At 39.3% G+C, this 26,345-nt stretch overlaps 1 protein-coding gene across 2 annotated transcripts in view; it reads left to right on the top strand.

Annotated features, from left to right (window-relative positions):
* The window catches only part of UNC13B (unc-13 homolog B), a 232,879-nt gene that overhangs the window by 37,182 nt on the left and 169,352 nt on the right, over positions 1–26,345 (top strand). For both annotated transcript variants that reach the window (XM_025359917.1, XM_025359918.1), the window contains exon 2: positions 23,463–23,492. In XM_025359917.1, coding sequence (XP_025215702.1) covers positions 23,463–23,492 — 30 coding nt within the window. The remainder of the gene's footprint in view (positions 1–23,462; positions 23,493–26,345) is intronic.

Raw genomic sequence — 26,345 nt, 5'->3', positions numbered from 1 at the left:
TTGGAGATTTAAGATTTAATGACTGCCTACTGGGTTTGGGACTCGCATAAGGCCTATCACCCTTTTCTTTTGCCCAATTTCTTCCTTTCAAAGCGGAGTATTTACCCAATGCCTGTACACCCATTGTATCTTGAAAGTAACTAACATATTTGATTTTACAGTCTCATAGCTGGAAGGGACTTGCCTTGTCTCAGATGACACTTTGGATTTTGGACCTTTGAGTTAATGCTGGAATGTTTTAAGACTTTGGGAGACTGTTGGGAAGGCATGATTGTATTTTGCAATGTGAGAAGGACATGAGATTTGGAGAGGCCAGGGGCAGAATTATATGGTTTGCCTCTATGCCTCCCACAAATCTCATGTTGAATTGTAATCCCCAGTGTTGGAGGTGGGGCCTAATGGGAGGTGATGGATAATGAATGGGTTAGCACCATCCCTTGGTGCTATTCTTGTGATAGTTCCCATGAGATCTGGTTATTTAAAAGTGTGTAACACTTCACCCCTCACTCTCTTCCTCCTGCTCTGGCCATGTAAAGTGCTATATCTCCCTTCACCTTCTACCTTGATTGTAAGTTTCCTGAGGCTTTCCCCAGCTGTGCTTCCTGTACAGCCTGTGGAACTGTGAGCCAATTAAACCTCTTTTTAAAAATAAATCACCACGTTTCAGGTATTTATGGCAATGTAAGAATGGACTAATACACACACACGAACACACACACATATATACATGCCCATTTGGTTTAAATTAAAAAAAATAGCTTTATTGAGGTGTAGTTTACATACCATGCAATTCTTCCCTTTAAAGTATAAATCCAGTGGTTTTTTTTTTTTTTTTTTTTTTGAGACGGAGTCTCACTCTGTCGCCCGGGCTGGAGTGCAGTGGCCAGATCTCAGCGCTCTGCAAGCTCCGCCTCCCGGGTTTACGCCATTCTCCTGCCTCAGCCTCCCGAGTAGCTGGGACTACAGGTGCCCGCCACCTCGCCCGGCTAGTTTTTTGTATTTTTTAGTAGAGCCGGGGTTTCACCATGTTAGCCAGGATGGTCTCGATCTCCTGACCTCATGATCCGCCCGTCTCGGCCTCCCAAAGTGCTGGGATTACAGGCTTGAGCCACCGCGCCCGGCCAATCCAGTGGTTTTTAATGTATTCATAGAGTTGTGTAACTGTCACCACAATAAATTTTAGAATATTATTATCACTGTAAAAAAGAAACCTCTTACCCACTAGCAATCATTTCCATTTTCTCCAACCTCCCACTAGGGAGGTTCCTCCAACTAGGAAACCATGAATCTGCTTTGTGTCTTTGTAGAATTACCCATTCTGGACATTTTTTATGAATGGAATAATACAATATGTAGTCTTTTGTAGCTGCTTTCTTTCACTTAACATAACGTTTTTTAGGTTCATCCAAGTTGTAGTGTGTATCAGTACATTGTTCCTTTTTATGCCTGAATAATATTCTATTGTATGGGTATACTATAATTTGTTTATTCATTCATCAGTTGATGGACATTTGGGTTGTTTCCACTTTTGGACTGTAATGAATAATGCTGGTATGAACACTTGTGTATAAGATTTTGTGTAGACTTTTAAAGACTTGAGGTTAGGCTAGGCACAGTGACTCATGCTTGTAATCTCAGTACTTTGGGAGGCTGAGGTGGATGGATTGCTTGAGCCCAGGAGTTTGAGACCAGGTTGGACAACATGGTGAAACCCCCATCTCAAAAAAAAAAATGCAAAAATTAGCTGGGCATAGTGGCGCATGCCTCTAGTCCCAGCTACTTGGAGGCTGGGAGGTAGGAAGATCACTAAGCCTGGGAGGCAGAGGTTGCAGTGAGCTGAGATTGTGCCACTCCCTCTGTTGTCCAGGCTTGAGTGGGCGATAGAGGGAGACCCTGTCTCAAAAATAAAAATTAAAAAAAATTAAAAATTGAGGTGATATTCACATAACACACAATTAACTATTTGAAAGTGTGCAGTTCAGTGGCTTTTAGTATGTTCACAGTGTAGTGCAATTACTGTGTCTCTCTACTTCCAAAATTTTTTCATCCCAAGAAAAATACCCATACACATTAAATAATTGCTCCCTCTCCCTCTATCCCCTGGTAACCACTAATCTGTCTTCTGTCTCTATGGATTTTGCAGTTTTGGATATATCATATAAAAGGTATCATATAATTTATGGTTCTTGTGACTGGCTTTTTTCACTTAGCATAATGTTTTAGGGTTCGTCCATATGGTGGTATGTATCAGTATGTCATTCTTTTTAATGGCTGAGTAATACCATAGCGTAGGCTGGGCGCGGTGCAGTGGCTTACACCTGTAATCCCAGCACTTTGGGAGGCCGAGGCGGGCAGATCATGAGGTCAAGAGATCAAGACCAGCCTGGCCAACATGGTGAAACCCCGTCTCTACTAAAAGTACAATAATTAGCCGGTGTGGTGGTGCACACCTGTAGTCCCATCTACTCGGGGGGCTGAAGCAGGGGAATCACTTGAACCCAGGAGGCGGAGTTTACAGTGAGCCGAGATCGTGCCACTGTACTCCAGCCTGGGTGACAGAGTGAGACTCCTCAAAAAAAAAAAAAAAAAATTATATATATAATTTTTTTTTCTATGAACTCTGCAGAGAAGAAACTTTTTTTTTTTTTTTTTTTTTTTTGGTGGAGATGGGGATCTCCCTGTGTTACCCAGGCTAGTCACAAACTCCTGGGCCCAAGTGATCCTCCTGCCTAGGCCACCCAAAGTGCTGGGATTACAGGTGTAAGCCACTATGTCCGGCCTCATTGGCCATTTGTATATCTTCTTTGGGGAAATATTTATTCAGATACTTTGCCCATTTAAAAATTGGATTATTTGTCTTTTTATTGAATCGTATGAGTTCTTTATATATATGCTAGATACTAAACTTTTATTAGATATATTATTTGCAAGCATTGTCACCCATTCTGTGCTTTTCTCTTTCTTAATAGTATCTTTTAAAGTGCAAAAGTTTTAATTTTGATGAAGCCTAATTTATCTACATATTTTTTCTTTTGTTGCTTGTGTCTTCATCATTATAGCTAAGAAACCATTGCAAGAGTTTGTATACTTTCAGCTATTATAGTTAGGTCTTTGATACATTTTTAAGTTAATTTTTGTATGTGATTTGAGGTTTTTGGTTTGCTTTTACAAAATGTATTATACATTTTTACTTAAAATATGTCTTGGATATCTCTGTCAGCCCATAGATAACTGTCGTTTTTAAGTCTGTGGATAAAATAGGGTGTCACTTTGCCAATTTGTAAACTCCCCTTTCTGGAACAAGACTCCTGCAAGTGTACCTGCCATCCCTGCTGTTTGTTCTTTATTCTGTTTTATTCCATTTTATAAATGTTTATTCCATTTTAATAAGGCACCCATCTAATTTTGAGATGAAATAATACCCTTCTTGGAACATTCAGTTACTCCTTGGAATTCATATAATAAAATGCAACTAGGGAGGGGGCACAATCTGAAATAGATCTGCCCTTTCATACTCTTTAGACTCTTACTCTGTGTATTAGTCTGTTCTCGTACTGCTATAAAGAAATACGTGAGACTGGGTAATTTATAAAGAAAAGAGGTTTAATTGGCTCACAGTTCTGCAGGCTGTACAGGAAGCATGGTGGCACTTCTGCTTCTGGGGAAGCCCCAGGAAACTTACAATCATGGTGGAAGGTGAAAGGGAAGCAGACACATCTTACATGGCAGGAGCAAGAGCAAGAGTTGGGAGGTGCTACACACTTTTAAAACAACCAGATTTCATAACTCCTCACTCACTTGCCATCACCAGAATGGCACCAAGGGGATGGTGCTAAAGGCTAAAGCTTTCATGAGAACTCCACCCCCATGATCCAGTCACCTCCCACCAGGCCCCACCTCCAACAATGGGGATTGCAATTAGACATGAGATTTGGGTGGGTACACAAATCCAAACCATATCACTGATAGTTTCAAGGAATATTTTTGTTGCTTTTCGTTGACTTTCCAATTTATGATCCTTACTGACTTTACTACTTGGAATTCTCTTACAAAATCTGTTTCTCACTGTTTATCCACCTTGCGATTAATAAAAGTGTCGTATTTCACAAAATGATGAAAATTATCTATAACTTTCTCACTTAACAGTATGTCTCCCTGACATTATACTTTACTTTGTTTGTTTGTTTGTTTGTTTGAGACAGGGTCTTGTTGCATTACCCAGGCTGGAGTGCAGTGGTGCAAACTCGGCTCACTGCAGTCTCCGCCTCATGGGTTCAAACGATTCTCCTGCCTCAGCCTCCCGAGTAGCTGGGATTATGGACATATACCACCGCATCCGGCTAATTTTTGTATTTTTAGTAGAGACGGGGTTTTACCATGTTGGCCAAGCTGGTCTTGATCTCCTGACCTCAAGTGATCTGCCTGCCTCAGTCTCCCAAAGTGCTGGGATTACAGGCATGAGCTACCATGCCCAGCCTCCCTTCCACTTTAGTTATTATTATTATTTTCTAAATAGAGTCTTGCTCTGTCGCCCAGGTTGGAGTGCAGTGGTGTGATTTTGGCTCACTGCAGCCTCCACCTCCCAGATTCAAGCAGTTCTCCTGCCTCAGCCTCAGGAACAGCTGGAGTTACAGGTATGCACCACCACACCCGGCTAATTTTTGCATTTTTAGTAGAGATGGGGTTTCACCATGTTGGCCCGGCTGGTCTTGAACTCCTGACTTCAAGTGATCCACCTACCTCGGTCTTCCAAAGTGTTGGGATTTTAGGCATGGGCCACATGCCCAGCCAAATGAGGAATCTTGAGAAAACTTGGCAGTTCTATACATTGCTGCTGTTTTTATTCCCTTTTCTACCCGCTTCTTTTCCCTACATCATTCTTCATTCTATTTCCATTTTACATGACAAATTTTGTTACTTATTTAATTATTCCCAGACTAACATTTGAGCTAACAGTAAGAAAACCTTATTTTTAGTGTTATCTTTCCCTTCTAGTGGACTAATACTTTCCTTAGGTACCTTACCCTTTCTTTAAGCACACGGCAATAAGAACAGTTTTCTCAGCCAGTCGTGGTGGCTCATGCCTGTAATCTCACCACTTTGGGAGGCCAAGGTGGGTGGATCGCTTGAGCCCAGGGGTTCAAGACCAGCTTGGGCAACAAAGAAAGACTCAGTTGCTAAAAAAAAAATTTTTTTTTTCCTCTAAAAAGCATTTGGTTACCTTATGCATTTCAAGAACAAGTACTTCCTAATAAATGTTTAAAATTGACCTTATTCCATATTTTGAGCAATTGACTTATATCCATGCACACTTGCTTACCATTTCCTCAACTCAATTTGTATATAGTTTCCTGTCCAGTATAGTTTTCACTAGCTACATGTGGGTATTTAAATGTAAATTTGTTAAATGAATTTAAAAATTCATTTTCTCGGTTACACTAGCCACATTTCACATACTCATTAGCGACATAAATCTGGTGGGTACTATAGTTGACAGTGCAGACACAGAATTCCTTCATCATCACAGAAAGTTTTATTTACTGGCACTGCTACACTGTTTGACTTATTCCTACTCATGGGGCTGACATTTGAAATTATTGTAAACCATTCCTTGTTTTACAAACTTACCTTTTTTTTTTTTTTTGAGACAGAGTCTTACTCTGTCACCCAGGCTGGAGTGTAGTGGCACGATCTCAGCTCACTGCAGCCTCTGCTTCCTGGGTTCAAGCGATTCTCATGCCTTAGCCTCTCGAGTAGCTGGGACTACAGGCATGTGCCACCATGCCTGGCTAATTTTTGTATTTTTAGTAGAGATGGGGTTTTACCATGTTGGCCAGGCTGGTGTTGAACTCCTGACCTCAAGTGATCTGCCCACACTGGCCTCCCAAAGGGATTACAGCTGTGAGCCACTGCATCTGGCGTATAAACTTAACTTTGATGGACTCTTGTTAGTGGTCATTGTTGCAGAAATCTTGCAATGCCCCATAGAAGTGTTTTGTTTGTTTGTTTGTTTGTTTGAAGAGATGGAGTCTCTCTATGTTGCTTAGGCTGTACTGACTCCTGGGCTCAATGAATCCTCCTGCCTCAGCCTTCCAAGTAGCTGGGACTACAGGAGTGCAATACTGTGCTTGGGAGAAGTTTTAAAATTGTTTTTGGCAGTTTTGTGTGGCAAATATAAAAGTCATTTTAAGCTGAAATATTTTAAGTCAGCATCCTATTTATGTTTTAAACACATAATATATTCACATGATAATTTTAAGCAAGAATAAAGGATATATAGTGAAAAGTAAATCTTCTCATGTCTTCCTCTCAGTTGTCCTTGGAGAGAGGCATGTACTGAAACAAGGTTCTTTATATGTTCTTCTAGAGTTTTTATCTTATAAGCATATGTGTGCCTGTCTTCATTTTGGAAAATGTAAGTGGTAGCATCCTATGCACACCTTTTATCATGTGTGTGTGTGTCAGGTCTTAAGTCTGTATGATTTGTGTTTTCACATTAATGTATTTTGGAAATTATTCCATGTGGGTACTCGTAAATCTGCCTTATTTTTATTGCATAGTATGTCATTATGTAGGTGTATTTTAACTTTAAATCTACTCATCTTCTATTGAATATTTAGGCTGATTCTAACATTTTACTATTGCCAAATAGATTACAATGAGTATCTTTATTTTTTGCAACTGTGCAAGTATAGCAATGTGAGTAGTAGTACTGGGAGAGCACAGGTCAGTGCTTTTTAGGACTTTTGATAGATTCTGCCAAATTGCCCTCCCTAGAGACTTCCAAATTACACGTTTACCTGCAGTGTATGAGAATGTCTGTTTCTCTGTCCTTCATCATTACAGTTTATCATAAAACTCATTGTAGAGCAGTATTATTAAAGATTGTAATAAAAAGTTTATTTTATTAAAGTTTGGCTGGGTGTGGTAGTGCATGTCTGAAGTCCCAGCTACTCCAGAGGCTGAGGTGGAAGGATGGCTTGAGCCTGGGAGGTTGAGGCTGCACTATGTTGCCCAGGCTGGCCTTGAACTCCGGGGTTCAAGTGATCCTTCTGCCTTGGCCTCTCAAGTGGGGGGATTACAGGCATCAGCCACTGTACCCAGCCAGTAATGTACTTTCTATAATGGAAATAAATTAAGAGCTTTGAGTATAGCTATTCTGAGTTAAAACCTTATCTGTATACTTTGGATAAAAATATCTGAGCTAACATGTACTAAAAAACCTGAGCTTAGTTGGAAGACTGCTTCACTTTTGCATGAAGTTAGACCCTAAGGTATCAGAGCAATCTGTAAGAATAACTTCTATGCATTAGTAATAAGTTGTCACAAAAAGTAAGAGAAAAAAAATATCCCATCCACAGTAGCACAGAAGTATAAAATATCTAAGAATAGGCCAGGCATGCTGGCTCACGCCTGTAATCCCAGCACTTTGGGAGGCGGAGGCTAGCGGATCACTTGAGGCTAGGAGTTGGAGACTAGCCTTGCCAACATGGTGAAAACCTGTCTCCACTAAAAATACAAAAATTATTTTTAATTTTTTGTGTGTGCCTATAGTCCCAGCCACTCAGGAGGCTGAGGCACAAAAATCGCTTCAACCCAGGAGGTGGAGATTGCAGTGAGCTGAGATTGTGCCACTGCTCTCCATCCTGGGTGACACAGTGAAACTTTGTCTCAAAAAAATAAAATAGTTAAGAATAAAGCCACATGAGATATGAAAGCATGAAAGGCAGAATATTATAAACTACATGACCTCAAATCCTTGTACTGCAAAAGCTTAGAGATACTAACCAAATATATTAAATATCCATCAAGGATATAATTTAGCTCCCAAGGAAGTAAGGCAGCTCTCCCGTGGGCTAAAATGGAAAAGAATTAAAGAACTAATGCTTTAAGAACATGGGAGATGGTGGAGGAGCAGTTGTTAATGACCTGTTACTCCTAGTGGAATAGCCTCCCACCCCCTAAGAAATAGCCCAGCTAATTTATGCTGTTACACCTAGATTTGAGTTCCAGACCTTGAGCTGTGGGACCTTGGGTAAGGCCTCTTTGCATTCCAGGTTTCTCACCTGCAAAATGGGGAAATGATAGTACCCACCTTTTCTAGTGGCTGTATAGGTTAAGTTAAATGGAAATAACACACTATATATTGAGTGCTGTGTTCCAGGGCAGTGCCCTAAGTGGTATGTATAAATTCAGTTCTCTTCATAAGCTGGACTGAATTGTGATGCCCTCCACCACATCCCTATGTTGAAGCCCCAGCTCCCAATGTTATGGTATTTGTAGATGAGGCCTTTTGGAGGTCATTTGGTTTAGATGAGATCATGAGGGTAGGGCCTTCATGATGGGGTTAGTACCCTTATAAGAACAGCACCAGGCCTTTTGTACTCCTTTCCCTGTCTCCCCTGCATCTGGTATCGGGACACAGTGAGAGGGCAGCCATCTGCAAGCCAGGAAGTATGAGCCCTTACTGAGGGACAAAATGGGCTGGCATCTTGATCTTGGACTTTACAGCCCCCAGAACTGCGAGAAGTAAATTCTTGTTGTTTAAGCCATTCAATCTATGTTGTCTTATTAAGGCAGCCTGACCTAATACATAAGGCAGCAAAGGCATTCTTACCATAAAGACATAGGTTATAATGGCTTCCTGGTGACAAGAGACAAGGTAATGAGTCAGATAGCTGAAAATAAGATCCTTGTTTCCATAAAGCTAGGATTCTCAAAGGGTCATATGCTCAGTTAAAGCCTGGCCTAGAAGATATTCACGGGAAGATGAAAAGCAAGTTTATTCATTGTAGTCTGAGTTCTGGGTGGATGGGGGAAAAAATGTCTGACTTGAGTATTCATAACCATAGACTTGTTCTTATGAAAGTCTGAGATTCAAATTTGTTTGATTTACATGGTTCAGCAATCCCTAAGCCAAGAAGCTACCCCAAAAAGACAGTCCAAAGCTAGAAAACAACTTTGGGCCACACTCTCACATCAGGTTACACAAATTTCTGTGGATAGAGCTATACTTTATATGAGTTCATAATGCAAAATTATAAAACCTACAAAAAAAAAATCAACCAGAGTGCCATGATACATGACATAGAACATAATCAGACCTTCATTAACTGGTGATAGCCAGCTGCATATAAATCAAAATGAGTATGAAATGATTATAGACGTTTAAAAAGTAATTGAAAACGTAAGGATACTATATTTAGAAAAAGGACGAGCTGGGCACGGTGGCTGATGCATATAATCTCAGCATTTCGGGAGGTGGAGATGGGTGAATCACCTGAGGTCAGTAGTTCGTGACCAGCCTGACCAACACAATAAAACCCCCTTTCTTCTAAAAATACAAAAATTAACTGGGCGTGGTGGTGCATGCCTGTAATCCCAGCTACTGAAGAGGCTGAGGCAGGAGAATCACTTGAACCTAGGAGGCAGAGGTTGCAGTGAGTAGAGATCGCACCACTGTACTCCAGCCTAGGCAACAGAACAAGACTCTGTCTCAAAACAGACAAACAAACAACAACAAAACAAAACAAAAAAAACCTAGGTATATTTGGAAAAGAACTAAAAAGAAAAAATACTAATAGAAAAAATGTCATTAAAGTTAAAAACTCAAGGGAAAAGTTAAACAAGTTAAGAGTATTACTGAATTTTTGAATGTATACTAGAAAGAAATTGCCCATTATATAACAGAGGGAGAAAGAGAGAGGCTGAGTGACATTGCAGATAAAATGAGAAAGTCCAACATAGTTAATAGAAGTTCTTTAGGGAGAGAAAAAGGAGAAGAGAGGAGAGGCAATATTTAATGAGAAATGGCTGGACTTTGTAAAGTTAATTAGAAGAAAAGACAGATTATCCACAAAGGAATGACAGATTGATTTAAGACTGTAATAGTAACAATAGAGATCCTGAGAGAAATTACTGTCTATCTAGAAATTTTTTACTAGCTAAATTATTCAAAATTGAAAGTAAAATAGACATTTCAGACAAAAATGTGAGAATGTAAGCTCAATGATGAAAGGGATTTTTGTTTCTCCACTGCTCTATCTCTAGTAACTTGAACAATCCTTGACACATAGTAGGCATTTAGTAAGTATTTGTTGAATAAGTGAAAAATTTTGAACAGTCTATCACAGTTGCTTCTGGAAGAGGGAAATTGAAATGAGAAGGAAGGATTGAGATACAAGAAAGACTATTGAGTAAAACAGTTGTTAAACATGAGTAAATGTAAATAAATGTACTTTAATGGTGGCTCATGCCTATCATCCCAACACTTTGGAAGGCTAGGGTGGGAGGATCGCTTGAGATCAAGTGTTTGAGACCAGCCTGGGCAACATAGTGAGACCCTGTTTCTACAAAAAATTTTAAATGTTAGCTAGGTGTGGTGGCACACGCCTGTAATCCCAGCTACTGGGGAGTCTGAGGTGGGAGGATTATTTGACCCCAGGAGGTCAAGACTGCAGTTAGCCATGATCTCACCACTGTACTCCAGCCTGGGTGACAGCGTGAGACTGTCGCAAAAACAAAACAAAAGATAAATAAATATACTTTATAAAACTACTATAATTTTAATTGTGTCTAATATATTACAGTTTTACAAGCAAGATGAAAATAAAGTTCCTGACAACAATAGGATGTAAAGCAGAAAATAGAGATTGTAGTTAAAGTAGTCTAAGGTTGTGTTTTTTTTTTTCTGGGAAGAATTTAGAGATGTGGTTTAGTTAAAATTCAGATGTAATAATTTCAAGGGTAGGGTTTTTATTTTCTGGACTATGACAAGCTAGTTTTCTGAGGAGACTATTCTCATTCTAGTACACCTGAATACACTATTGACAGGGACAAAATGAAACAATTTTTTTCCTACATAGTTGAATTCTTGAAAGGCCAGAAACAATAAGAAAACAGATGAGCAGGTGCTAAAGTCAGCATTTGCCTGTTAGCATCTTCTGATTCCTGGTGTCTGTGAGCCTGAGTTTTAATAGTAATAGAGGGAACTTTACCTAACTTATTTTATGATGATAGTAATTTAATATTACTATCACCAGACAATAATATTTTTGTAAAGAAATACTAAGGCCATTTTCAAGCCTAAATAAAGGACCAAAAGTCTTAAAGACATTGTTAAAATGTATCTAGCTTTATATAAACCAATAATACTGCATTATCAAGTTAAGTTGATTTTAGGAATAAGAGTGGTTTATCATCTGAAAATCTGTTAATGCATCTATTAATCATCTAAAATCCATAACATTAACAGACTAAAGAGGAAACATCCTGGGATCATCTCAACAGATGCAGAAAAAGCATTTGATAAAATTCAGTCAGCATTCATGATAAAAATTCATGGCAAATTCAAAAGGGAGCTTTCTTTTCTGGACCAGGATGGATTGTTCTGTATTGCTCCTGCTAAGTATAGCTCAAAACCCTGGACACTGTACGTAAAACAAACACAAGAAGAGTTTGAAAGGTAAAGAGAAGACGACAGACCAGCTAGGGGTTTCACAACCCATGGAATGACATAGCAGTGAGTTCCCTGGGCTTGCTTGCTTGTTTGTTTGCCTCATATATCATGGGTGTTGGATCAACTGGCAACTTAGTCAGAAATGACAATGGGAATATACACCCCAAGAAAGCCAAGAACAGCCTTTTCTCTTTAAAAGATGGGGAAAGAGGAAATCTAGCAAGACAGAAACTTTTGGACAATAACCACTCTACTCTAGCCACATGCCATGGAAAGACCATGGCTCCTCCCCTTTACTAACTCCCGTTAGCCGCTATTAATGATAGATAAACTAGAAATTTGAAAAATATTTAATCCACAGGAAGGCAAGGAAAAGAAAGCGGAAAATAAAATGTCAGACTTAAGCCCTAATATTTTAATAATTACGTTAAATGTAAATAGTCTAAACACAAAAATTTAAAGATAATTGGCAGAGTGGATATAAAAACATAATCCAACTATGTGAGTGACACACATTCAACAACTTGGCATTATGCTGAGTGGAAAAAAAACCAATCTCATAAGGTCATATTCTGTATGATTCTATGCGTATAATATTTTGCAAATGACAAAATGATGGAGATGGAGAACAGATTAATGGTTCCAGTGGTTCGGGATGATGAGGGAGGGTGTAGGTATGACTATAAAGTGGTAGCAGGCGGGAGATCTTCGTGGTGGAATATTTTACATCTTGATTGTGGCAATAGTAACATGGGTCTACATATGTGGTAAATAGCACAGACACTATGCACATACATCAGGTTTTTTCTTTTTGATATTGTACTATAGTTATGTAAGACTTAACTATTGGTGGGAACTAGGTGAAGGGTTCGTAGGACCTCTCTGTACTATTTTTGCAACTCTCTCTGATTATTTCAAAATAAGCTTTAAAGAAACATAGCAAACATCATAGTCAATATTTATTAAAAGTATTTTCTTTAAAGTCAGGAACAATACAAGGATGCCTACTATCATTACTTACATTCAATAGTGTACAGACAGTCCTAGCCTATGCAATAAGATCAGAAAATAGTTAAGGCTGGTGCAGTGGCTCACACCTGTAATCCCAGCACTTTCGGAGGCTGAGAAGGGAGGATCACTTGAGCTTGAAAGTTTGAGACCAGCCTGAGCAATATAATGAGACCTTGTTTCTATAAAAAATAAAAAAATTAGCCAGGTGTGGTGGCAGGTACTTAGTCTTAGCTACTCAGGAGCCTGAGCCCTGGAGGTGGAGGCTGCAGTGAGCTGTGTTTGCACCACTGTGCTTCAGCCTGGGTGACACAGCGAGATCCTCAAAAAAAAAAAAAAAAAAAAAAGATTTTAGGTATGGAAAGAAAGAAAAAATTATAATCTGTAAGGGAGTCTGGGCAATGAGTATCTGGCATTTTTACTTTCTGTTATATATTGTGAGATAGGCTCTTTCTCTTACCAGGTTTTCTCTGAAATAGATGATTTCTAGTCCTAAGAGCCAAGGCCAAAGAAGTAACGAAAACGGTAACATGTCCACACACTAGAAGACTAGAAGACTTATCAATGAAAAATGTACTTCATGGGATGGCAAGAAGCAACATAGGATTGTAGTTGACAGGCAGCTACTATTATTATTTTATTATTATTATTTTAATTTGACTCTTCAAAACTCTTATTTGTGTGAGTCTAGATCTGTTAGAAGATTACCTGTGAAAAAGGACATATGGGTGTCCAAGCTGATCTGATTCATACAGCTCAATACATTTATTTATTAATTTTGAGAGAGAGTCTGGCTCTGTCACCTAGACTAGAGTGCAGTGGCGTGATCAAGGCTCACTGCAACCTCTGCCTCCCAGGCTCCATTTTTATTTATTTATTTATTTTTTAAAAATTAATATTTATTTATTTATTTATTTATTTGTAGAGACAGGGCCTCACTATGTTTCCCAGGCTCATCTCAGGCTCCTGGCCTGAAGGAGTTCTCCCACCTTGACCTTGGAAAGTATTGGGATTATAGGCGTGAGCCACCACGTCTGGTTAAGTGGTCAGTTTAGAAATGTACAGAGTTAATGTTCGTGTTTGTTTTGTTCTTCTTTTTCTTTCTTTCTTTTTTTTTTTTTTTTGAAACGGAGGTTTGCTTTTGTTGCCCAGGCTGGAGTGCAATGGTGTGATCTTGGCTCACTGCAGCCTCCGCTTCCCAGGTTCAAGTGATTCTCCTATCTCAGTCTCCTGAGTAGCTGGGATTACAGGCATGCACCACCACGCCTGGCTAATTTTGTATTTTTAGTAGAGACGGGGTTTCTCCATGTTGGTCTGAAGGGGTGGCCTGTCCCTCCACACCTGTGGGTGTTTCTCGTTAGGTAGAACGAGAGACTTTTGAGAAAAGAAATGAGACACAGAGAGAGAGTATAGAGAAAAAAAAAGTGGGCCCAGGGGACCGGCGCTCAGCATACAGAGGACCCATGCCGGCTCCGATCTCTGAGTTCCCTTAGTATTTATTGATAATTATCTTTACCATCTTAGAAAAAGGGATGTGGTAGGATAATAGGATCATCATAGGGAGAAGGTCAGCAGTAAGACATATGAATAAAGATCTCTGTGACATAAGTTTAAGGAAAAGTGCTGTGCCTTGATATGTATATGGAAACATCTTCATAAACCTTTTTAGTGCATAAAGAGCAGCATTGCGCTAGCAAGTCTCACCTTTTGCCCTAAGGAGGTTTTCTCCTTTCTCAGTAAACAGAACATACAATCGGGTTTTACACCGAGATGTTCCATTGCCCAGGGACGGGCAGGAGACAGATGCTTTTCTCTATCTCAACTGCCAAGAGGCTTCTTTCCTCTTACACTAGTCCTCCTCAGCGTAGACCCTTCATGGGTGTCAGGCTGGGGGATGATTGGGTCTTTCCCTTCCCAGGAGGCCATATTTCAGACTATCACATGGGGAGAAACCTTGGACAATACCTAGCTTTCCTAGGCAGAGGTCCCTGCGACCTTTGGCATTGTACGTGTCCCTGGGTACTTGAGATTAAGAGAATGGTGATGACTTTTCACAAGCATACTGCCTTCAGGCACTTGTTTAACAAAGCACACCCTGCACAGCCCAAAATCCGTTAAACCTTGAGTCACCACAGCACATGTCTCTTGCAAGGACAAGGTTGGGGGTAGGGTCACAGATTAACAGCATCTCAAATACAGAACAAAATGGAGTCCCTTATGTCTACTTCTTTCTATATAGACACAGTAACAGTCTGATCTTCCTTTTCTTTTCCCCACATTGGTCAGGCTGGCCTCAAACTCCCGACCTCAGGTAATATGCCTGCCTCAGCCTCCCAAAGTGCTGGGATTACAGGTGTGAGCCACCGTGCCCAGCCAGTATTCGTGTTTATTTTTCATAGCGTCAGGGAACTGAGTGAGAATCAAAATCCGGAGGAGAGTTTAGATTTTTCTTCATGGTTAAATTTAAAAAATTCTATAGAACAAATGTATTTAGTGTGTGTTAGGCTGATGGCCTTAGATTTCTGTACACTTGACATTGGGGAGAAACCTCATTGGCAGCAGAGTGGCTAGTGGTACCAGATGGAGGTCCCTTCTTTGGTCCCTTGAGTGCAGAGCCTTTGCCCTGGTTGTTCCCTGCTTTCACCATTAGGAGAAGTCATTTGACTCATGGCTGGCAGATAGCACACCAGTTTCAGTACCTTGCTACATTTGTAGAAAACCAGTGTATAAACAGTAAGGTATAGACAAAAATTGTTTTCTAACAGTGGGTATTTGAATATTAAGTGTTTGGGTGAGGGAGAAGGGACAAGATGGAGGAAGGTGAACAAGATGGCACAGTTCCTGTTGCTTCCGGGTTCTTCATCACCAACTTTCCCACACCCGGGAAAGTGCAGACCAACCAAGCATGCGCCATGTGACGTCGATCTGAGAAAACCGAAACTTACCCGGCCAGGCCTACGGAGATGCCCCTATCACGCCCTTATCCCGCCCTCCCCCCTGCCCAGCTTCCAGTACTAATGCATAAAGGTCCGCCGCCGGCAGAGGCCAGCGTGACTTCCCTGGCCCCATACCTGAGGACCGGAGAACCTCGCCTGAGAGTGTGTGCATATTTGCAATAAAAGGCTGCCGCTTTCTTACGTACTTTGGCCTCATGTTTAATTATTTAGCTCTCCTAAATTAAGTATTAAATTAAGACATTAAGATGTAGTAAATTAGCCAGGTATGGTGTCATACACCTGTGGTCCTAGCTACTTGGGAGGCTAAGGCGGGAGGATTGCTTGAACCCTGGTGGTCAAGGCTGCAGTGAGCCATGATTGTACCACTGCATGCCAGCCTGGGTGACAGAGCAAGACCCTGTCTCCAAAAAAAAAAAAAAAGTGAAGACATTGTTTTCTTTAAATTTTCAAACTTATTAAAAAGAACAGAGAATAATATATTGCATACTCATGTACTTGCCACCTTGATTTAACAAATGTTAATGATTTGTTACATTAATCAAGATTTTAAAAAATAGCATACAGTGGATAAAGTTGAAATTTTCTTTATTGTCTCAATCTCTCCCAAGTTGTAGTCACTCTCAAAGTTGGTGTGCATTCCTTCCTTTTAGGATTATTATTATTCTAAAATGTGTGTATTTGTCTATTTGTCTATTGTGCAGATATTCATTCTCTTATTTTTTGGAATGTTTTAAAGCTTTAGTGTCACATTTAGATATTTAATCCATTTATAATTCATAATTGTGTTAGCATGAGGTAAGGGCTTAATTTTGTCTTTTTGTATAAATAACTCATCATTACTAGTTTTGTCTTTAGCAGAGTTTGTTTATGCAGGTATAAGCAAATTTGAATATATATTTTTATTCGTTCTCCCCTTTGTATTCTTTAATTTTTAATTTTAGGGTACATAATACTTGTATATACTTATAGGGTACATGAGATATTTTGATAAAAGTATACAGTGCTTTATCACATCAGGGTAAATGGGGTATCTATCACCTCAACCATTTATCCTTTATTTGTTTAACAAACAATCTAATTATATACTTTTAGTTATTTTAAAATGTACAATAAATTATTATTGACTGTAGTCCCCGTGTTGTGCTGTCACATACTAGATCTTACTTATTCTAACTATATTTTTATACCCATTAATCATCCCCACTTCCCCCCCAACTACTCTTTCCAGTAGCTTCTGTTATCGGTAGTTCTGCTGTTTCCATGAGTTCAATAGTTTTAATTTTTAGCTCCCACAAATAAGCGAGAACATGTGAAGTTTGTCTTTCTGTGCCTGGTGTAGTTCACATAACACAATGACCTCCAGTTCCATCCATGTTGTTGCAAGTGACAGGATGTCATTCTTTTTTATGGCTGAATAGTACTCCATTGTGTATATATAGCACATTTTTGTTATGAACACTTAAGTTGCTTCCAAATCTTGGCTATTGTTAAATGGTGCTTCAGTAAACGTGGGAGTGCAGATTTACTGATTTCCTTTTTTAGGGTATATACCTAGCATTGGTATTGCTGGATCATATGGTAGGTCTATTTTTAGTCTTTTGAGAAACCTCCAACTGTTCTCTATAGTGGCTCTAATAATTATATTCCTGCCAACCATGTACAAGGGTTCCCTTTCTCCACATCTTTGCCAGCATTTCTTATTGCTTGTCTTTTGGGTAAAAGCCATTTTAACCGGGGTGAGATGATACCTCATTGTAGTTTTGATTTGCATTTCACTGATGATCATTGATGTTTAACACCTTTTCATGTACTTGTTTGCCATTTGTGTGTCTGTCTTTTAAATTTTTATTTATTTATTTATTTTGAGACAGAATCTTACTCTGTCACCCAGGCTGGAGTGCAGTGGAGCAAATTCAGCTCACTGCAACCTCTGCCTCCCAGTCTCAAGTGATCCTCCCACGTCAGCCTCCTGAGTAGCTGGGACCACAGGTGCATGCCACTTCACCCGGCTAATTTTGTGTATTTTTGGTAGAGACGAGGTTTCACCACATTGCCCAGGCTGGTCTGGAATTCCTGAGCTCAAGCAATCCACCTTCCTCGGCCTCTCATAGTGCTGGGATTACAGGCATGAGCCACCATGCCTGGCCTGTCCATCTTGTTTTGAGAAATATCTATTCAAGTCTTTTGTCTGTTTTTAAATTGGATTATTAGATTTTTTTCCTATTGACTTGTTTGAGCTCCTTATATATTCTGGTTATTAATCACTTGTCAGAAGAATAGTTTGCAAATTACTTTTTCCCATTCTGTTGGTTGTTTCTTCACTTTGTTGATTGTTTCCTTTGCTGTGCTGAAGATATTTAACTTGATGTGATCCCATTAGTCCATTTTCGTTTTGATTGTCATGGGGTATTCAGATCATAGCACATTCAAATCATAGCACTAGTTTGTACAATTTTTTTTCTTTTAAACTTCATGCATTTTGCATACAATTTAAGAAATCTAACCCAGGGTCACTAAGGTTTTCTCCTATGTCTTCTTCCAGATGTTTGATAGTTGTATCTCTCACATTTAGTTCTATTCCTATTCCTCATTTCAAGTTTTGCATATTGTGTACAGTAAGGATAAAATAAGCAAATATGTATATGCACTTGCATATGAATATCAAATTTTTCAGTACATTGTTAAAAAGATTATCTTTTCCCTCAGTTGAATTGCCTTGACAATTTTGTTGAAAATCAGTTGACCCATATGTGTGTGGGTCTGTTTCTGAACTTTCTATTTTCTTTCATTGATCATTATGTCTTTTTATGCCACTACCACACTGTCTTAATTCCTGTATCTTTATAATATAACTTGAGATCAGGTAATATAATTACTGCAACATCCTTTTTCCCCCAAAATGTTTTTTGGCTCTTCTGTTCCTTTGCGTTTTCATATAAATTTTAAAACCAGCTTGTCAGTATCTAAAAAAAATGTCTGCTAGAATTTTGATTGGGTTTGTCTTGAATATGTAGATTAATATGGGGAGAATTGTCATTTTAACAATAGTGAGTCTTCCAAACATTGACCATGGTATATCTCTTCATTTAGTTAGTTCTTTGATTTCTCTCCTCAGTGTTTGTAGTTTTTAACTTACAGGCCTTACATTTCTTCTGTTAAATCTATTCCAATAATTTAATATTTTGGGGGGATGCTGTTGTAAATAGCATTTTTAAACAGGAAAAAATACATATAAATATTGTTATTACATGCACATGTGCACATGGGAGTCAAGCAAGATATAAATACTCAGAGAAGGATAAGATGGTTCATGCTTCTATACCATCTTTTGGGGGCCAGACGGGAAGGCCATTTTTTGGATACATAATAACTGTACATATTTATGAGGTACATGTGATATTTCTGTACCTGCATACAATGTATAATGCTCAACCCAGGGTATTTAGGATATCCCTCACCTAAAATATTTATCACTTCTTTGTGTTGGGAACATTTCAAATCTTTTCTTCTAGCTATTTTGAAATATGCAAATTATTGATAACTATAATCACCCCAGTCTGTGATCACACACTACAACGTATTCCTTCAATATGACTGTATGTATGCATTAACCAACCTCTCTTCACCGCCCTTCTCCCCCTTCCCAGCATCTGGTAGCCATCATTCTACTCTCTGCCTCTAGGAGATCTCCTTTATTTTAGCTCTCACATGAGTGAGAACATGCAAAATTTGTCTTTCTATGCCTAGCTTATTTCACTTAACATGATGCTGTCCAGTTCCATCCATGTTGCTGCAAATGACAGGGTTTCATTCTTTTTTTAATGGTTGAATAGTATTCCATTGTGTGTATATACCAAATTTTCTTCATTCATTTGTTGATCGACACTTAGGTTGATTCTATATCTTGGCTATCATGAATAGTGCTACAGTAAACATGGGGATGCTAATATCCCTTTGATATACTGATATCCTTTCCTTTGGATAAATATCCAGTAATGGGATTGCTGGATCACGTGGTAGTTCTGTTTTTAGTGGTTTTTTTTTTTTTTGAGAGGGAGTCTCGCTTTGTCGCCTGGGCTGGAGTGCAGTGGCTGGATCTCAGCTCACTGCAAGCTCCGCCTCCCGGGTTTACGCCATTCTCCTGCCTCAGCCTCCTGTGTAGCTGGGACTACAGGTGCCCGCAACTTCGCCCAGCTAGTTTTTTGTATTTTTTAGTAGAGATGGGGTTTCACCGTGTTAGCCAGGATGATCTTGATATCCTGACCTCGTGATCCACTCATCTCGGCCTCCCAAAGTGCTGGGATTACAGGCTTGAGCCACTGCGCCCGGCCTGTTTTTAGTTTTTTTGGGAAACCTCCATACTGGTTTCCATAAGGGCTGTACTAATTTACATTCCTGTCCACAGTGTATGTGAGTTCTCTTTTCTCTCCATTCGTGCCAGCATATGTTATATTTTGTGGTTTTGGTGATAGCCATTCTAATTGGGGTGAGATGATAGCTCACTGTGGTTTTGATTTCAATTTTCCTGATGATTAGTACTCTGAGCATTTTTTTCATATATATGTTGGCCATTCTTTTGAGAAATGTCTCTTCAGATCCTTTGTCCACTTTTTAATGGGATTTTTTTTTTTGCTCTTGATTTGAGTTCCTTATATATTCTGCATATTAGTCCCTTGTTGGATGAATAGTTTGCAAATATTGTCTCCCATTCTGTAGGTTGTCTCTTTATTGATTGTTACTTTTGCTGTGCAAAGGCTTTTTAGTTTTATAGGGTCCCATTTGCCTATTTTTATTTATTTATATGCATTTGAAGTCTTAGCCATAAAATCTTTGCCCAGACTAATGCCCTGAAGTGTTTCCCTTATGTTTTCTTCTAGTAGTTTTAATGTTTTGGGTCTTATGTTTAACTCTCGAATTCATTTTGAGTTGATTTTTGTGGTAGGTGCCCAGTTTCATTCTTCTGTAATATTCAGTTTTCCTAACACCATTTATTGAAGATATTATTCTTTCCTCTGTTTTTCTGGTACTTGTGTTGAAAAATCAGTTGGCTGTAAATACATGGATTTATTTCTGGGTTCTCTATTCTATTCCATTGGCTTGTGTCTCAGTTTTTATACCAGTAGTAACCTGTTTTGGTTACTATAGCTTTATGGTGTATTTTGAAGTCAGATAGCATGATACCTCCAGCTTTGTCCATTTTACTCAGCATTACTTTGGCTATCCAGGGTCTTTTGTGGTTTATATGAATTTTAGGATTGTTGTTTCTATTTATGTGAAGAATAGCATTGGTATTTTGATAGGGATTACATTTAATCTGTAGATTGCTTTGGATAATACAGTCATTTTAACAATATTCTTAGAACCTATTTGCATAGTATGTTTTTCCATTTGTTTGTGTTCTCTTCAATTTCTGTCATCAGTGTTTTGTCATTTTTGTTGTAGAGGTCTTTCACCCTTGGTTAAATTTATTCCCAGGTATTGAATATTTTTTGTAACAATTGTAAATGTGATTACTTTTTATTTTTCAGCTAGTTATTATTACTGATTTTTGTAGTTGATTTTGTATTCTTCAACTTCACTGAATTTATTGATCAGATCTAAGAGTTAAAAACACACATTGGAGTCTTTAGGTTTTTCTATATATAAGATCATGTCATGTGCAAAGAGGGACAATTTGGCTTCCTCTTTTCCAGTGTGGTTGCCTTGGATTTCTTTCTCTTGCCTGATTGCTTTGGCTAGGACTCCCAGTACTAAGTTGAATGAGAGTCGTGAAAGTGGGACATTTCTACCAAGCCAGACAATGGCAGAGCAAAAAACAAAAAAAAAACAAAAAAAAAACCAAAAAAAAAAAACTACAGGCAAATACTTCTGATAAACACAGATGCAAAAATCGTCAACAAAATACTAGCAAACCAAATCAAGTAATATATCAAAAAGATAATATACCATGATCAAGTGGGATTTATCCCAGGGATGCAATGATGGTTCCACATATACAAATCAATAAATACGATACATCACCTCAACAGAATGAAGGACAAAAACTGTAAGATCATCTCAATAGACATAGAAAAGGCATTTGATAAAATTCAGCATCCCTTCATCATAAAAAAAAAAAACTCTCAAAAAATTACACATTAAAGGAACATACCTCAACATAGTAAAGACCATATGTGACAAACCCATGGCTTACATCCTCCTGAATGGGGAAAAGCTGAAAGCCTTTCCTCTAAGAACTGGAAAAAGACAAGAAGAGCCCAGGTTTCTTGTGTTCTTGTTTTTTATTGTTGTTGTTGTTTTGAGACAGGTCTCACTCTGTCACCCAGGCTGGAGTGCAGTGGTGCTATCTCAGCTCACTTCAACCTGCCTCCCGGGCTCAAGCGAGTCTCTCACCCCAGCCTCCCAAGTAGCTAGGATGACAGGCATGCGCCACTACACCCAGCTAATTTTTGTATTTTTAGTAGAGATGGAGTTTCCCATGTTGGCCAGGATGGTCTCGAACTCCTTAAGTGATCCACCCACCTTGGCCTCCCAAAGTGCTGGGATTACAGGTGTGAGCCACCATGCCCGGCTGAATGTTTCTTTTCTTCTTATATTGATATTTGTGTATGTGTTGTAATAATTCCTTCTTTTAATGTTATGGATTGGCTTTTTTAGGGAAAGGCTTTTTTTTTCTCTAGATGTATCTATATTGTTGCTGGGAGAAGGTGCTTTGGCTTTCTGGGTGGGTGCAGTAGTGTAGTCTCTGTATGATTTCTTTACTTTTATTCAGACTAGTTTCCTGGCTCTTCAGTGGTGTAGGCTGCAATTGTTAGTGGAGGCTGTGACAAGACTTTGCTGGGGACTGATATGCCAGATGGGCTGGTCCTCTGGAATCAGTAGTAGCAGTGGCATTTTAGGAATGCCAGTCTTTGGGCTCCCTTGGGCCTCCAGGTGGTATGCTTGGGTGCTGGCAGTGCCAGTGGCCGACCAAGTGGATGGGTCCTTGGATCCCCTGGGTGACGTGTGAGTAGTTGACGATGGTAGCAGTGGTGTGTCAGTCCTTGCACCACTCAGCAGCATGTGTGGCTTTTAGTGGTGGCAGCAGGCTTGATAGGCTAGTCTCTAGACCTCCAGGTGGCATGCAGTGATGGGTGGCACTGGTGGCAGGATAAGCTAGGTTTTGCTCTGGAGAACTGTCCTGCAGACTGTAGAATGTTTACCAGCATCCCGGTTCTTTAGCCAGTAAATGCCAGTAACATCACATGGGAACTTGTTAGAAATACAGTTTCACAGGTCCTGCTGCACTCCACTGAGTCTAGAAACCAAGGTGATGTGGCCCAGCATTCTGTGCTTTAACAACCCTCAGGTGATTTTAATGTATGCTCAAGCTTGAAATACCACTGCCTTGGTAGATTACAAGGTTCCCCCTGCCCCAGAAAGAACCTGTATTAGTCAAGGTTCTCTAAAGGGACAGAACTGATAGGAGATATATGTATGTGTGTGTGTGTGTGTGTGTGTGTGTGTGTGTGTATGAAGGAGAGTTTTTTAGGAGAATTGACTCATATCATCACAAGGTGTCCCACACTAGGCCATCTGCAAACCGAGGAGCCAGGAAGCCAGTCCGAGTTCCAAAACCTCAAAAGTAGAGAAGCCGACAGTGCAGCCTTCAGTCTGTGGTCAAAGGCCCAAGAGCCCCTGGCAAAGCACAGGTGTAAGGTCATGGGTTTTAAATAAGGAACATTTGTAACTTAAACCTTCAGAAGACACCTCACATGAAACTGGCTGCCTCCGCAGGAGTAACTTAGATCTCTCCACCTTGTTGTTAGGAACCTGGAACAGAGATTTTTGCATTGGATATGAGATTAGATAGACTTTTAAGGGCTCGTCTGACTCTCTGCCTTTCAAGCTTTAATCGAAAGTCTCAGCTTTTTTTCTCCAGTTTTAGATTTAACAATCTAAACCTAACTTGAACATTGGTACATAATGCCTAATAAATGTTGCTTAAGTAAAATGAACTTGGAAACATTCTTCATGGTATCCTCTTTTTTCTCTTGCAGTTAAAAGGGCCAAATTCCAGGGTTCACCAGGTAAGGCCAGCCTTCTATTATGTCTTTTCCTCTTGTATTTGCTGTTATTTCAAAGCAATTTTAAAAAGTTATTAATTCATTGATCAAATTCAGTAATTTAATTCATTACTTCACTAAATTAATTCATGAAATCATTAATCTAGTGAAAAATTAGTTTTCTTACCTCTTGGCTAACCCAATTCTACTTCTCAATAATAATTATATATTTAGAGGTTTTGATATACCTTTTCTGACATTTTCTCAGAAAAAAGTCTGAAATAGTATAAAAGGACAAATATTGACAATTAGTGGAAAAAAATTTTTTTTATACTTTAAGTTCTAGGGTACATGTGCACAACGTGCAGGTTTGTTACATAGGTATACATGTGCCATGTTGGTTTGCTGCACCCATTAACTCGTCATTTACATTAGATATTTCTCCTAATGCTATCCCTCCCCCAGCCCACCACCCCACGACAGGCCCTGGTGTGTAATGGATAAATATTGAAATATCAGTGTATCATGTCTTGCAGTTCATGAACCTGTTTCAGCTTAAGAGTGTGAGTAGCCAGGCGTGGTGGCTCACGCCTGTAATCCCAGCACTTTGGGAGGCCGAGGCGGGCGGATCACAAGGTCAGGAGATCGAGACCACGGTGAAACCCCGTCTCTACTAAAAATACAAAAAATTAGCCGAGCGCAGTTGCGGGCGCCTGTAGTCCCAGCTACTCGGGAGGCTGAGCCAGGAGAATGGCGGGAACCCGGGAGGCGGAGCTTGCAGTGAGCCGAGATCGCGCCACTGCACTCCAGCCTGGGCGACAGAGCGAGACTCCGTCTCAAAAAAAAAAAAGAGTGTGTGTATATGTATCTATTGGGTCATATAAAATTTAAAATATACAAATAGACTATGTGAAACATATCTTATGCAACCTGCTTTCCCCCCCCAGCAACACATCATGAAAGAGTGTGTGTGTGTGTGTGTGTGTGTGTATGTATGTATGTGTGTGTCTGGTTCATTCTTTTAAGGTGCTGTACAGAATTTTGTTGTAGATTTGTACCCGGATTAATAGGTCCCTGATTGATTAATACTTGATTAATATTTAGGTTCCCAACTTTTTGCCATTATAAAGAATAAATGTTCATGTGCACTTCTCATTGTTTGCTTTTGCAAATGTGTCTATGTACTAGATTCAGAAGTAGAATTGCTGGGTCAAAAGTGTATATATATATTTTTAAAATTTGATAACTCCTGCCAAATTTTTCTTCTGCAAGTTTTTACTATATATACCGAGACCAAAAGTTTATGAACATTTATTTTCCCAAATCCTTATCAACATTCGATATGAAACTTTAAAATCTTTGTCTGAAGATTTAAAATGGTATTTCCTTATTTTAATATGCATTTCCTCAATTTTGATTGTCATATTAGGAAGATTTCCTCTGGTTACTGCTGGGGAAGAAGGGAGGGGAGCTGGAGGATTACTGGAAATGTGTGAATATGCTTGAGAACCCAGGGAAACCTGAAAAACTGGACCTTGGGTACAACAGTAATGAAAGCAGTTTCTGAGCTGTTTCTTGTTTTAAAGGTTGTTATCTTTCTCTGTCTGCTGGCTCTTTTTTTCTGAGAATCTGCTCTGTTGTTTCGCTCCCAGCTGGTTGTCTATGCTTACCCATCTTGCACCGGTAATAGCTGCCTCAATGGAATTTATACCTCTTCCTTTTAGCTTCAGCACCAACCACCAGTTGTCAGTATTTATCCTTTTACCCTATTTAATATCTTTTGAGAGGAAATCAGGTTTGTTTCAGCTTTTGGCCAGCTCATGGATTGGCTGCTCTTGGGTTATTTACTCTTGGTCTGGTCAGCTATGTGTGATTGGATGTTGGGGTGGAGTACAAAATAATGTGATATAAAACATAGCTCAGTGGCCTACTGCACTACCACTAGTAGATATGGATGGAGATTCTCCTTGTATAGGCTTTTATCCTCATATATCTTTAATATAATTGTAAATTTTCCATGTTGATAAGTATAAAACTACAGCATTTTAAATGATATTTAAAAGAAAGATTTACCTTCAGCTTAAAGTGTATAATGGGTCCCATTTTCTTATATTTTCTCTAACATTAGGTAATCATGTTAAGCAATGTTTGCCAGTTCGATGAGTCAAAGTGATAGTTTGCTATTTTTTCATTGTATAAAATTAGGATTAATTTCTTACATAGAAAAGCAAACCCTCAATTCAGTGCCCCAATCATGGCTGATGTGGATGTAGTGAGGCGAGTGCCAAATGTGCTGTAGTAAGAATTAGGTGAGACGCCTGAGTCTGAAGTTTCAGGCCACCACCTTTGTTTAGTAATCAACTTGTTTAGTACTCAACTCTCAGGTTAGAGAATTTCCTTTTCTCAACTCTGATAATATTTCTTTTTTTGACTGGGCGCGGTGGCTCATCCTTGTAATCCCAGCACTTTTGGAGGCCGAGATGGGTAGATCACTTGAGGTCAGGCGTTCGAGACCAGCCTGGCCAATGTGGTAAAACCTTGTCTCTACAAAAAATAAAAAAGCTGGGCATGGTGGCGCACACCTATAATCCCAGCTATTTGGGTAGCTGAGGCATGAGAATTGCTTGAACCTGGTAGGTGGAGGTTGCAGTGAGCCAAGATCATGCCACTGCACTCCAGTTTGGGTGACACAGCAAGACTCTGTCTCAAAAAAAAAAAAAAAAAAAAAAAAGATTTCTTTTTATGTAATTTGTGCTTTAGGCCAAACTGAATAGATCAAGATTGAAATCTAATTTGTTTGTGAAGATTTTTCCTTAAATTTTGTCCTTATTAACAGCTCTGCAGTTCTTTATCACTTTTTTCTTTTTTCCTTGTGGT

The sequence above is a fragment of the Theropithecus gelada genome, chromosome 15, assembly GCF_003255815.1.
Source record: "Theropithecus gelada isolate Dixy chromosome 15, Tgel_1.0, whole genome shotgun sequence".
Taxonomy (NCBI): domain Eukaryota; kingdom Metazoa; phylum Chordata; class Mammalia; order Primates; family Cercopithecidae; genus Theropithecus; species Theropithecus gelada.
The sequence above is the reverse complement of the archived record's forward strand: the minus strand, read 5'-3'. Positions and strand labels throughout refer to the sequence as shown.